Here is a 13,945-nt window from a genome sequence, read left to right as displayed (position 1 = left end):
TAGTTACAGGAAGTCTGCTTGGTGCGTACACTAGTTACAGGAAGTCTGCTTGCTGCGTACACTAGTTACAGGAAGTCTGTTTGATGCGTACACTAGTTACAGGAAGTCTGTTTGATGCGTACACTAGTTACAGGAAGTCTGTTTGGTGCGTACACTAGTTACAGGAAGTCTGCTTGGCGCGTACACTAGTTACAGGAAGTCTGCTTGGTGCGTATACACTAGTTACAGGAAGTCTGCTTGGTGTGTACACTAGTTACAGGAAGTCTGCTTGGTGCATATACACTAGTTACAGGAAGTCTGCTCGGTGCATATACACTAGTTACAGGAAGTCTGCTCGATGCGTACACTAGTTACAGGAAGTCTGCTCGATGCGTACACTAGTTACAGGAAGTCTGCTTGATGCGTACACTAGTTACAGGAAGTCTGCTTGATGCGTACACTAGTTACAGGAAGTCTGCTTGATGCGTACACTAGTTACAGGAAGTCTGCTTGATGCGTACACTAGTTACAGGAAGTCTGCTTGGCGCGTACACTAGTTACAGGAAGTCTGCTTGGTGCGTATACACTAGTTACAGGAAGTCTGCTTGGTGTGTACACTAGTTACAGGAAGTCTGCTTGGTGCATATACACTAGTTACAGGAAGTCTGTTTGATGCGTACACTAGTTACAGGAAGTCTGCTTGATGCATATTCTAGTTACAGGAAGTCTGATTGGTGCATATACACTAGTTACAGGAAGTCTGTTTGATGCGTACACTAGTTACAGGAAGTCTGCTTGATGCGTATTCTAGTTACAGGAAGTCTGCTTGGTGCGTACACTAGTTACAGGAAGTCTGCTTGGTGCGTATTCTAGTTACAGGAAGTCTGCTTGATGCGTACACTAGTTACAGGAAGTCTGCTTGATGCGTACACTAGTTACAGGAAGTCTGCTTGGTGCGTACACTAGTTACAGGAAGTCTGCTTGACTTACAGCTAGCAGAGTAGATTCAGACAATTATCAACTGTGTGTGTCGACCTGGGTGTCAGGTTTCTTTCATCGGGCCACTACAAAAAGGTCAGTCATGGTGGTTATATGGCCTAGGCCTAACAGGAAGTAAACAACCATGCCTGGTGGTTATATAGCCTAGGCCTAACAGGAGGTTAAACAACCATGCCTGGTGGTTATATAGCCTAGGCCTAACAGGAGGTTAAACAACCATGCCTGGTGGTTATATAGCCTAGGCCTAACAGGAAGTTAAACAACCATGCCTGGTGGTTATATAGCCTAGGCCTAACAGGAAGTTAAACAACCATGCCTGGTGGTTATATAGCCTAGGCCTAACAGGAAGTTAAACAACCATGCCTGGTGGTTATATAGCCTAGGCCTAACAGGAGGTTTAACAACCATGCCTGGTGGTTATATAGCCTAGGCCTAACAGGAAGTTAAACAACCATGCCTGGTGGTTATATAGCCTAGGCCTAACAGGAAGTTAAACAACCATGCCTGGTGGTTATATAGCCTGGGCCTAACAGGAAGTTAAACAACCATGCCTGGTGGTTATATAGCCTGGGCCTAACAGGAAGTTAAACAACCATGCCTGGTGGTTATATAGCCTGGGCCTAACAGGAAGTTAAACAACCATGCCTGGTGGTTATATAGCCTGGGCCTAACAGGAAGTTAAACAACCATGCCTGGTGGTTATATAGCCTGGGCCTAACAGGAAGTAAACAACCATGCCTGGTGGTTATATAGCCTAGGCCTAACAGGAAGTTAAACAACCATGCCTGGTGGTTATATAGCCTAGGCCTAACAGGAAGTTAAACGTCTGGTGAAACCGTGTTGTTGATCACCTCTGACGGCAGTCACGGGACTGTAAGGTGATCTGGCTCCGACAGGTAACTTCCTTGGGGTCTTGGGGAAAATAAACCCAGGCCTAAAAGCAAACAAGCCTCCCACGTCAAGGTGTGACAAAAGCATTCATTGTGTTGTGAGGTAAAAGTGAGCTTGCTTTGAGATGGAACAGTCATGTGATCATAATCTCTTCAGAATATGTTGTTGGTAGACTCTGTACTCCTTCGCCATCCCATTCCCATATCTAGTGCTAAAACGTAGGCCTTTTTCCATCAATGATTGAATAAAACAACATCAATTTAAAATGTAGTGTAGAGTTTAGATATTATTAACCTGGAGAAACACTACCGTGCTCAAAACAACGACCTTATCTGACCTTTGGCCTTTTATCAAGGACCAAGGGGTAAACTAACCTCTGGTATGAAAAAAAACAACGGCAGAAAGCCTAAACGAAAGACTTCCTTAGTGAAACAGACAGATCAACAGATCATACAACTACTAGGACATATGACACTTATGCAAATGTGATACAATGGCTGTTATCTGGGCTTCAACGTTCCAAAGATATAGGCTAGGCTCGTACTGTGGTCTACCCATGACAAAAAATAAGAGTCCTGTCTAGCTAAGGAATCATTGAGTTCCCGACTACCGTATTAATCCAACTACCGTATTAATCCGACTACCGTATTAATCCTGGCGTCAGGTTTGGTGTGCAAACATGGGGGACAAAGATCCTACCCTCCTACCTCGTCCACCATCTCGCAACGCTCAGACGACGGGGAGAGTATGACAGGTACGGCTGAAGGCCCTAACAGTCACAATGGTTTCTGCTGGTATTATAGTGACGGTGTTGCCTACCTAGAGACTTACTGCACTATCCTGAACTTCCTACATAGCAAACATTGCAGTGACAACTCAAAACGTCAAGTACTTTCTTCATGTCTGTTTGCCAGGATCAACATGTTGATTGTTCTATAGGCCTCCCTCTTTCACCAGCTGTATGTGTGACTAAATATTTAGATTTCACATTCTAATGTATACCCTACTAGCTAGGTAAATACTATATAGCTTTGCAACTAACTGTGGCTTATCCTGGGCACAGTCTGTTTCTGCTCTCTTGCCAACTCCTTATTGAATGATTATGCCGTTGGCTTGACAATGATAGAGCACAAAAATATCAGGGCCCAGGCTAGTAAAGTCTAGATCTGGGCCCAGGCTAGTAAAGTCTAGATCTGGGCCCAGGCTAGTAAAGTCTAGATCTGTGACCAGGCTATTAAAGTTTAGATCAGGGCCCAGGCTAGTAAAGTATAGATCTGGGCCCAGGCTAGTAAAATTTAGATCAGGGCCCAGGCTAGTAAAGTATAGATCAGGGCCCAGGCTAGTAAAATTTAGATCAGGGCCCAGGCTAGTAAAGTATAGATCAGGGCCCAGGCTAGTAAAGTATAGATCTGGGCCCAGGCTAGTAAAGTCTAGATCTGGGTCCAGGCTAGTAAAGTCTAGATCAGGGACCAGGCTAGTAAAGTCTAGATCTGGGCCCAGGCTAAAGTCTAGATCAGGGCCCAGGCTAGTAAAGTCTAGATCTGGGCCCAGGCTAGTAAAGTATAGATCTGGGACCAGGCTAATAAAGTATAGATCTGGGACCAGGCTAGATAGATCTGGGACCAGGCTAATAAAGTATAGATCTGGGACCAGGCTATCTGGGACCAGTAAAAAGTATAGATCTGGGCCCAGGCTAGTAAAGTCTAGATCTGGGCCCAGGCTAATAAAGTCTGGGGCCCAGGCTAGTAAAGTCTAGATCTGGGCCCAGGCTAGTAAAGTCTAGATCTGGGCCCAGGCTAGTAAAGTACAGATCTGGGACCAGGCTAGTAAAGATCTGGACCAGGCTTAGTAAAGTACAGATCTGGGCCCAGGCTAGTAAAGTCTAGATCTGGGCCCAGGCTAGGCTGGGCCCAGGCTAGTAAAGTCTAGATCTGGGCCCAGGCTAGTAAAGATCTGGGCCCAGATCTGGGCTAGTAAGTCTCCAGGCTAGTAAAGTCTAGATCTGGGCCCAGGCTAGTAAAGTCTAGATCTGGGCCCAGGCTAGTAAAGTCTAGATCTGGGCCCAGGCTAGTAAAGTCTAGATCAGGGCCCAGGCTAGTAAAGTCTAGATCTGGGCCAGGCTAGTAAAGTCTAGATCTGGGCCCAGGCTAGTAAAGTCTAGATCTGGGCCCAGGCTAGTAAAGTCTAGATCTGGGCCCAGGCTAGTAAGAGATCTGGGCCCAGGCTAGTAAAGTCTAGAAAGTCTAGGGCCCAGGCTAGTAAAGTCTAGATCTGGGCCCAGGCTAGTAAAGTCTAGATCTGGGCCCAGGCTAGTAAAGTCTAGATCTGGGACCCAGGCTAGACCAGGCTAGTAAAGTATAGATCTGGGACCAGGCTAGTAAAGTCTAGATCTGGGCCCAGGCTAATAAAGTATAGATCTGGGCCCAGGCTAGTAAAGTATAGATCAGGGACCAGGCAGGCTAGATCTGGGAAGGCTAGTAAAGTATAGATCTGGGCCCAGGCTAATAAAGTATAGATCTGGGACCAGGCTAGTAAAGTATAGATCTGGGACCAGGCTAGTAAAGTATAGATCTGGGACCAGGCTAGTAAAGTATAGATCTGCGACCAGGCTAGTAAAGTATAGATCTGGGACCAGGCTAGTAAAGTATAGATCTGGGACCAGGCTAGTAAAGTATAGATCTGGGACCAGGCTAATAAAGTATAGATCTGGGACCAGGCTAGTAAAGTATAGATCTGGGACCAGGCTAGTAAAGTATAGATCTGGGACCAGGCTAGTAGATCTGGGACCAGGCTATAGATCTGGGCCCAGGCTAGTAAAGTATAGATCTGGGCCCAGGCTAGTAAAGTAGATCTGGGCCCAGGCTATCTAGATCTGGGCCCAGGCTAGTAAAGTCTAGATCTGGGCCCAGGCTAGTAAAGTCTAGATCTGGGCCCAGGCTAGTAAAGTCTAGATCTGGGACCAGGCTAGTAAAGTCTAGATCTGGGCCCAGGCTAGTAAAGTATAGATCTGGGCCCAGGCTAGTAAAGTTTAGATCAGGGCCCAGGCTAGTAAAGTCTAGATCTGGGCCCAGGCTAATAAAGTCTAGTTCTGGGCCCAGGCTAGTAAAGTCTAGATCAGGGACCAGGCTAGTAAAGTATAGATCTGGGACCAGGCTAGTAAAGTATAGATCTGGGACCAGGCTAATAAAGTATAGATATGGGACCAGGCTAGTAAAGTATAGATCAGGGCCCAGGCTAATAAAGTATAGATCTGGGCCCAGGCTAGTAAAGTATAGATCTGCGACCAGGCTAGTAAAGTATAGATCTGGGACCAGGCTAGTAAAGTATAGATCTGGGACCAGGCTAGTAAAGTATAGATCTGCGACCAGGCTAGTAAAGTATAGATCTGGGACCAGGCTAGTAAAGTATAGATCTGGGACCAGGCTAGTAAAGTATAGATCTGGGACCAGGCTAATAAAGTATAGATCTGGGACCAGGCTAGTAAAGTATAGATCTGGGCCCAGGCTAGTAAAGTATAGATCTGGGCCCAGGCTAGTAAAGTCTAGATCTGGGCCCAGGCTAGTAAAGTCTAGATCTGGGCCCAGGCTAGTAAAGTCTAGATCTGGGCCCAGGCTAGTAAAGTCTAGATCTGGGCCCAGGCTAGTAAAGTCTAGATCTGGGACCAGGCTAGTAAAGTCTAGATCTGGGCCCAGGCTAGTAAAGTATAGATCTGGGCCCAGGCTAGTAAAGTCTAGATCAGGGCCCAGGCTAGTAAAGTCTAGATCTGGGCCCAGGCTAATAAAGTCTAGTTCTGGGCCCAGGCTAGTAAAGTCTAGATCAGGGACCAGGCTAGTAAAGTCTAGATCTGGACCCAGGCTAGTAAAGTCTAGATCAGGGCCCAGGCTAGTAAAGTCTAGATCAGGGCCCAGGCTAGTAAAGTCTAGATCTGGGCCCAGGCTAGTAAAGTCTAGATCTGGGCCCAGGCTAGTAAAGTCTAGATCTGGGCCCAGGCTAGTAAAGTATAGATCTGGGCCCAGGCTAGTAAAGTCTAGATCTGGGACCAGGCTAGTAAAGTCTAGATCTGGGCCCAGGCTAGTAAAGTATAGATCTGGGCCCAGGCTAGTAAAGTTTAGATCAGGGCCCAGGCTAGTAAAGTCTAGATCTGGGCCCAGGCTAATAAAGTCTAGTTCTGGGCCCAGGCTAGTAAAGTCTAGATCTGGGACCAGGCTAGTAAAGTATAGATCTGGGACCAGGCTAGTAAAGTATAGATCTGGGACCAGGCTAATAAAGTATAGATATGGGACCAGGCTAGTAAAGTATAGATCAGGGCCCAGGCTAATAAAGTATAGATCTGGGCCCAGGCTAGTAAAGTATAGATCTGCGACCAGGCTAGTAAAGTATAGATCTGGGACCAGGCTAGTAAAGTATAGATCTGGGACCAGGCTAGTAAAGTATAGATCTGCGACCAGGCTAATAAAGTATAGATCTGGGACCAGGCTAGTAAAGTATAGATCTGGGACCAGGCTAGTAAAGTATAGATCTGGGCCCAGGCTAGTAAAGTATAGATCTGGGCCCAGGCTAGTAAAGTATAGATCTGGGCCCAGGCTAGTAAAGTATAGCATATGGCTAATAGAAAAGTTGCCACTTCACTCAAGAGATCCACACTGAGAAAAAGGCATCAACTGGAAACTGGTTGATGCCTTAGTTCCTGACCAGGTCATACCATCTTGATTTACCAGTCCGCCCAGTCCTGTATGCATTCATTGTTGGGAAGACAGATTAGTTAGACATAAGACTACACTGTGTCCAGCAGGAACAACTGGGATTAATGCATGTTTGTTAATGTCTGCATGTTGTACCCCCCACCCATATAATAATAGATTACTAATAAATGTAGATTAAACCTGACAAAACATAAGGTTGTTGGTGTATGACAGCCCATTTATGCAATGCCAGATCAAAGTAAATATGTTAGCTGTGTGTCCCCAGTCAGTGACTTTCTAGACTCACACCCAAGGCTCCTATAACATCTCGATATCATTTACAGGTATGTTTACAAAACCTTTTTTTCTCGTTAGCATCATATCCCCAAAGACTGGTTATAGCTAGTTAGCATTAGGGATTGTTTGTTTTAATTCAAATGCTGATAGCTAACCTAGCCACATTAGCATTGCTTGCTCTGTATAGGTTAGCGACGCGCAAGACTGTCATTCCAGCTTCTTCTGTGCGTTTCACTTACCTCCCCAAATGCCAATCTTCAACTGGGACTTGTCGAGGTTTTCCACATAGTCTCCGATGAACCTGTTCAGGAGATCGCTGACCATAGATTCAAACACCATTGTTGAACTTCGTGGCTAGCACTACTACCCTTGTTGATGTGGGTAAATGCCGAGATTATCCCGTGATCTCCTTCGGCTGTGTGAACGCCTTTCCGTAGATGACAAGAGCCTTAATATGAAAGTGATTCGCTCTGCGATCGACTAGTAATCTAGGTAGTCGACTAGTAATGCCTGTATACTGTGACAGCCAGTGGTGTCAAATTATGTGATCTTGAAGAAACTGTATATGCAAATAACACAAGTGTGATCATGCTAAAAAATAATATTGTGGCCAGAATTAAATCATTGAATGACATTTAAACACGAGGGAATGTAGTCCTTTGGAACATATCAATAGTGTTTAACTATATTTAATTAACTATATTTGGTAGTGTCATCTTTGACAAGGTTATTAACCATTTGTGTTTAGTCTTCTCATCATAGGGTAATGTAATTGTAATGTATTTGTTAAATAAAAGCTATTCCAATTAATTAAATGTATATTATAAAATGTAATGCTCTCAAAGATGATTTACTATAGGTTTTCAAGCAGGTCCAATTCATTCTTCTTTTTCCTTTAAATACATTTTCCCATTCCATGTTGTCATGTATTTCAATGGTTTAAAATGAGTAAAATATTATAATTATTTGTGTGTTGTATGGAGAGGGGGGAAAAAAAAACAAATGATGTCGCTGCACATTCCTACATTGCTGGCGCCTGACAGATCGTACAACGTCTGGATAGGTATTTTACTCATCAGCGAACCACGTCACACGTCCTATCAATCTGTCAGTCGACGGGACACAGTCGATGACGTAGCAGGCAGCCAGTGGTTGAAGCGTCAACGTCTGAGAAAGGTATCAAATAAAATAAGCAGCCTCTTCAAAGATCAAACGCCCGCCCAACATTGTATTGTTTCCGTTTATGGACCAAATCTAAATCATGAATTCAATTTCTAAAATCCTCCCGTGTGTCGATGTAGGCTGTTGTGTAGACGATTGCAGCTGTTGAAATAGACCAGGTGGAGGCAGCTGAGGGGAGGACGGCTCATAAACGTCTGGAACGGAGCAAATGGAATGACACCAAACACATGGAAACCATGGAAACACATGGAAACCATGGAAACCAAACGCTGATTCCGCTCCAGCCATTACCACGAGCCCGTCCTCCCCAATTAAGGTACCACCAACCTCCTGTGAGATAAACTGTCTCTGAATACAGTCACACTTTAGTAGGACAAGACTCAAAACAACCAGATTGTTTTTGTTTTTTTACGTTGATTTAATAAATATGTAGCAGTATAAAACAATCGGCAGGGTAGCCTAGTGGTTAGAGTGGAGGGGCGGCAGGGTAGCCTAGTGGTTAGAGTGGAGGGGCGGCAGGGTAGCCTAGTGGTTAGAGTGGAGGGGCGGCAGGGTAGCCTAGTGGTTAGAGTGGAGGGGCGGCAGGGTAGCCTAGTGGTTAGAGTGGAGGGGCGTGGAAGGGTAGCCTAGTGGTTAGAGTGGAAGGGGGTAGGTGGTTAGAGTGGAAGGGCGGCAGGGTAGCCTAGTGGAAGGGGCGGCAGGGTAGCCTAGTGGTTAGAGTGGAGGGGTGGTTAGAGTGGAAGGGGGTATCCTAGTGGTTAGAGTGGAGGGCTGCAGGGTATCCTAGTGGTTAGAGTGGAGGGGCTGCAGGGTAGCCTAGTGGTTAGAGCGTTGGACTAGTAACCAGAAGGTTGCAAGTTCAAACCCCTGAGCTGACAAGGTACAAATCTGTTGTTCTGCCCCTGAACAGGCAGTTAACCCACTGATCCTAGGCCAGTTAACCCACTGTTCCTAGGCCATCTTTGAAAGTAATTTCTTCTTGAACTGACTTGCAAATAAACCATTTCTACATAGATAATAAACGTTTCAGCAAAATCTCACAGTCTCCCAAAATATAGTCCCTTTTCATGGAGGACATTTTGTTGACAACTTTGAACCGCAGCGACCGACAGCAGATATCTTCCTGTGAGATACCATAGAAGAAGAAATCCTCTTTGAAGAGGGGGTTCCTGCTCCTCTTAATCACCGCGCTGCGTTGCTTCTGAATCTTCCCCGGTAACAGACAGATACCGATGCTGCAGTTGATGCTCTTAGGATCCACAGCGATAGCATACAGTCCCTCAGCACTGATCAACCTCACTCTGAGTCTCTGGTTGTCTAGGCAGTACTCTGCTGAGAGCCGTAGTGCCCCCTCTCTACCTACAGGAGCTAGACTCTCCTTCATGACCCTCTCTCTGTGGAGGACGAGGTCTATGGGGAAGATGGCAGGGGGAGCCAGGGTGAAGGCACCTGGAAGGGGTTCTACTAATCCAGCATCAGAGGCTCTCCGGATGATATTGGGGCTGTTGTCCGTGGAGCTGCCTTCATCCGTGGACAGAGAGTTGTTTCTGGAGAGCACAGCTTTCCTCATAGTCCGGGACAGCAGTCTGTCGTGGCTCAGGACTTTGAGCAGGGAGGACTTGGGAGGCGGCCTGGCCAGGAGAGGGGAGCTGAAGGGGGAAGACTCGGCGGAGGAGGCGGTGTCACTGTCCAGGGTGCTCTGTCTCTGGAGAGCCACCAGCCTGGAGCCTCCCGGAGACAGCCTGCCGGAGGTCAGCTTGGTGAGGCTGAAGGAGGATGACTGGGAGTGGGGTAGAGATGAGGTTCTGGAGGAGTAGGTTTTGGAGCGGCCGCGAGGCCCGGGAGAGGCAGCGATCAGGGGGAGGGGGCAGGCGTTGGGGTGGCTGTGGAACAGAGACTCTTTTCTCCGGGTGTGGGGGCTCTCCAGGAGGGTACAGAAACCGTAGCAGGTCTGGGCCTTGGCCAGGTGGGGCAGGGAGAGAGCTGCTTGGCTCTGGGGGTCGGCGTTGGTACTCTCCTCATCACTGAAGCCCTGGTCGTATGGAGTCTCGTCCACGCTCTCTACCTGGATGAGGGTCGGATGAGTGTTGATGAAGGGTTCTCTCACTGCTACCTCCCTCTCCGGGCTGCTGCCCTTCTCAGGTGAAAAGGACACCTTTCCAACAGGGCTAGTTTTACTCCAGTCCACCGTCTTTAGCTCCTGCTGTGGCGAGATCTTTGGTGGGATGCAGAACTCTGGGATTGTATTCGGAGTGATGATGTTAGGACACACAGAGATCGTTTTCCTTCCGTTCTCCCGAGGTGTTCTTTCTCCCAACATGATGTCTGAGATGCGGAGGCTGTACTCCGCTATTGGCAACAGAAGGTTGTTTTTGGCCACTGAAACACGGATCTGTTCAGCGACCCACATTACATGAGCTTTGTCAGGATCACAGCTCTGGAGAAAGAGAAGGAAGAAAATTAACAGTAAGGACAGATCACAGGCAACTTTTTCTAAAACAATAAATACAACAAAAGCTACAACGTTTCAAAACCAATAATTGCAAAGCCAATTCTCCCTCATCATGTAATATATGAATTAAATGCAGTTCCTTATTCAATTCAATGAATTGAAATAATAATCCCTGTATCCTGGTACAGGGATAGTTGACCACAAAAGGTTTTTTACTGTAAAGGAAATTACCTTGAATGTAAGAGCACATTCAAGCCTGATCCATTGACTCCCTGCGGTTATAGTCACCTGTTGCACTATCAGTGTCAGTCTACTTACAGAGAGTGTCAGGCTCAGTGCCCCTCCTGTAGTATCTTCCTGTAGTATCTTCCTGTAGGATCTTCCTGTAGTATCCTCCTGTAGTATCTTCCTGTAGGATCCTCCTGTAGGATCCTCCTGTAGTATCTTCCTGTAGGATCCTCCTGTAGTATCTTCCTGTAGGATCCTCCTGTAGTATCTTCCTGTAGGATCTTCCTGTAGGATCCTCCTGTAGTATCTTCCTGTAGGATCTTCCTGTAGGATCCTCCTGTAGTATCTTCCTGTAGTATCTTCCTGTAGGATCCTCCTGTAGGATCTTCCTGTAGGATCTTCCTGTAGGATCCTCCTGTAGTATCTTCCTGTAGGATCCTACTGTAGTATATTCCTGTAGGATCCTCCTGTAGTATCTTCTTCCTACTGTAGTATCTTCTTCTTCTTGTAGTATCTTCTTGTATCTTCCTGTAGTATCCTCCTGTAGGATCCTACTGTAGGATCCTCCTGTAGTATCTTCCTGTAGTATCCTCCTGTTGTATCCAGTGTGTGTGATGCTATAGGAGACGGCCAAGCAGGTTAAATAGGGCTGTGGATCTGGGCAGCGGTCACTGCTGTTAAGAAGATCCTCCCTCTCTGTCCAGGTCATCCCTTCACAGACAGGCCAGCCCAGCAGGCTGTTCACATGAAAACACATGGCAACCAATGCCACGATACTGCACCCTGGGGTCAGCACATGGGATATCAGCTGGACCATGAACAGACACACAACAGAAACATGGGAGAGACCACAGCCAGACCAGACACACCACAGAGACCACAGCCAGAGCAGACACACCACAGAGACCACAGCCAGACCAGACACACAACAGAGACCACAGTCAGACCAGACACACCACAGAGACCACAGTCAGACCAGACACACCACAGAGACATCACAGAGACCACAGCCAGACCAGACACACCACAGAGACCACAGCCAGACCAGACACACCACAGAGACATCACAGAGACCACAGCCAGACCAGACACACCACAGAGACCACAGTCAGACCAGAGACCACAGCCAGACCAGACACACCACAGAGACCACAGCTCAGACCAGACACACCACAGAGACCACAGCCAGACCAGACACAGAGACATCACAGAGACCAGAGACCAGACACACCACAGAGTTAGGAGAATTAACGTATCAGGTTAGGAGAATTAACGTATCAGGGTTAGGATAATTAACATATCAGGGTTAGGAGACTTAACGTATCAGGTTAGGATAATTAACGTATCAGGGTTAGGAGAATTAACGTATCAGGTTAGGAGTATTTAGACTGCAGGTTAGGAGAATTAACGTATCAGGTTAGGAGAATTAACGTATCAGGGTTAGGAGAATTAACGTATCAGGTTAGGAGAATTAACGTATCAGGGTTAGGAGAATTAACATATCAGGGTTAGGAGACTTAACGTATCAGGTTAGGATAATTAACGTATCAGGGTTAGGAGAATTAACGTATCAGGGTTAGGAGAATTAACGTATCAGGTTAGGAGTATTTAGACTGCAGGTTAGGAGAATTAACGTATCAGGTTAGGACTATTTAGACTGCAGGTTAGGAGAATTAACGTATCAGGTTAGGAGAATTAACGTATCAGGTTAGGAGAATTGACGTATCAGGTTAGGAGAATTAACGTATCAGGTTAGGATATTTAACGTATCAGGGTTAGGAGAATTAACGTATCAGGTTAGGAGAATTGACGTATCAGGTTAGGATATTTAACGTATCAGGTTAGGAGAATTGACGTATCAGGTTAGGATATTTAACGTATCAGGTTAGGAGAATTAACGTATCAAGTTAGGATATTTAACGTATCAGGTTAGGTGAATTAACGTATCAGGTTAGGTGAATTAACGTATCAGGTTAGGATATTTAACGTATCAGGTTAGGTGAATTAACGTATCAGGTTAGGATAATTAGGTTAAAGTTAGGAAAACGGTTAGGGTAAGCTTAAATGCAACAACAACAAAAAATCTATTTTTGACAATAATTTGAGAAAAACTGAATCCCTTCTAGCCATGAGCCTAAAAATGTCTAGCTAGCTAATAAACAAACAGATAAGTGTCTAGCTAGCTAATAAACAAACAGATAAGTGTCTAGCTAGCTAGCTAATAAATTGTGCAGATAATCTTAAAATTCATTGTTTGACAAAATATCTTATCACAGCATTAACTTCTTCACCAAAATGTCTGACCTTCTATACTGTCATAGATAGTTCATGTCCTTTCTATTGTTCTAATGCCTAATTCTATGGTTTCTGGGACTCATTTTGGCTCAAGAGCTCTGTGAAGTTATGTATGGCCTGTTTAAGACTATGATTTCTGTCCATTTCAGGGACCCATTTTGGCTCAAGAGTTCTGTGAAGTTATGTATGGCCTGTTTAAGACTTATTGGAAGGTACAACCAAATATAAAGATGGATAAAGGAACAGGATAGATATCCCAAAACAACAGCTATAACTTTTAAACAACAATCATGATGCTTAATGTACAATTTACCCGGAATTTTACAGACTTCTGCCCTCTAGTGGTTACTTCATGAACTTCCTGTCTTGGCACAAAACGTGTACTTCTAATATTGTCCAAGAGATGGCGGTATTTACTTCCTTTCAGAGGAAACGTCCTCTGTAGGGAGGATTTGATCCTCATTTCTGTCCATAAAGAAGAGGTCCTGTAGACTAGAACATCTCATTATAGATACTATTATAGAGTCATGGAGAGTCACAGTCTAGTGATGCATATAAACTATAAAAACACACACACACACACAACACACACACACACACACAAACAGACACACACACACACACACACACACACACACACACACACACACACACACACACACACACACACACACACACACACACACACACACACACACACACACACACACACACACACACACACACACACACACACACACACACACACACACACACACACACTCACACACACACACACACACACACACACTCTCACACAACACACACACACACACACACACACACACACACACACACACACACACACACACACAAACACACACACACACACACACACACAAACACACACACACACACACACACACACACACACACACACACACACACACACACACAACAC

The 13,945-nt window shown here is 45.7% G+C and overlaps 2 protein-coding genes across 2 annotated transcripts in view; both read right to left on the bottom strand.

Moving 5' to 3' along the window:
* LOC115120877 (intermembrane lipid transfer protein VPS13C-like) overlaps window positions 1–7,296 on the bottom strand; it is a 99,334-nt gene extending 92,038 nt beyond the window's left edge. The window contains 1 exon segment of the mRNA XM_065016312.1: window positions 7,088–7,296. Coding sequence (XP_064872384.1) covers window positions 7,088–7,187 — 100 coding nt within the window. The 5' untranslated portion in view covers window positions 7,188–7,296.
* A 1,508-nt stretch (window positions 7,297–8,804) lies between these two features.
* Window positions 8,805–11,184, bottom strand: LOC115119252 (C2 calcium-dependent domain-containing protein 4C-like). Its single transcript, XM_029648016.2, has 2 exons — window positions 10,801–11,184; window positions 8,805–10,467 (listed from the first exon to the last, which is right to left on the bottom strand). The coding sequence occupies exon 2, from the start codon at window positions 10,438–10,440 to the stop codon at window positions 9,037–9,039; it is 1,404 nt and encodes a 467-aa protein (XP_029503876.1). The 5' UTR covers window positions 10,441–10,467; window positions 10,801–11,184; the 3' UTR covers window positions 8,805–9,036.
* Window positions 11,185–13,945: the final 2,761 nt, after the last annotated feature.

The sequence above is a fragment of the Oncorhynchus nerka genome, unplaced genomic scaffold (genome assembly GCF_034236695.1).
Source record: "Oncorhynchus nerka isolate Pitt River unplaced genomic scaffold, Oner_Uvic_2.0 unplaced_scaffold_1036, whole genome shotgun sequence".
Lineage (NCBI taxonomy): Eukaryota > Metazoa > Chordata > Actinopteri > Salmoniformes > Salmonidae > Oncorhynchus > Oncorhynchus nerka.
Note: the sequence above shows the minus strand (reverse complement) of the source record. Positions and strands in the feature narration are given on the sequence as shown.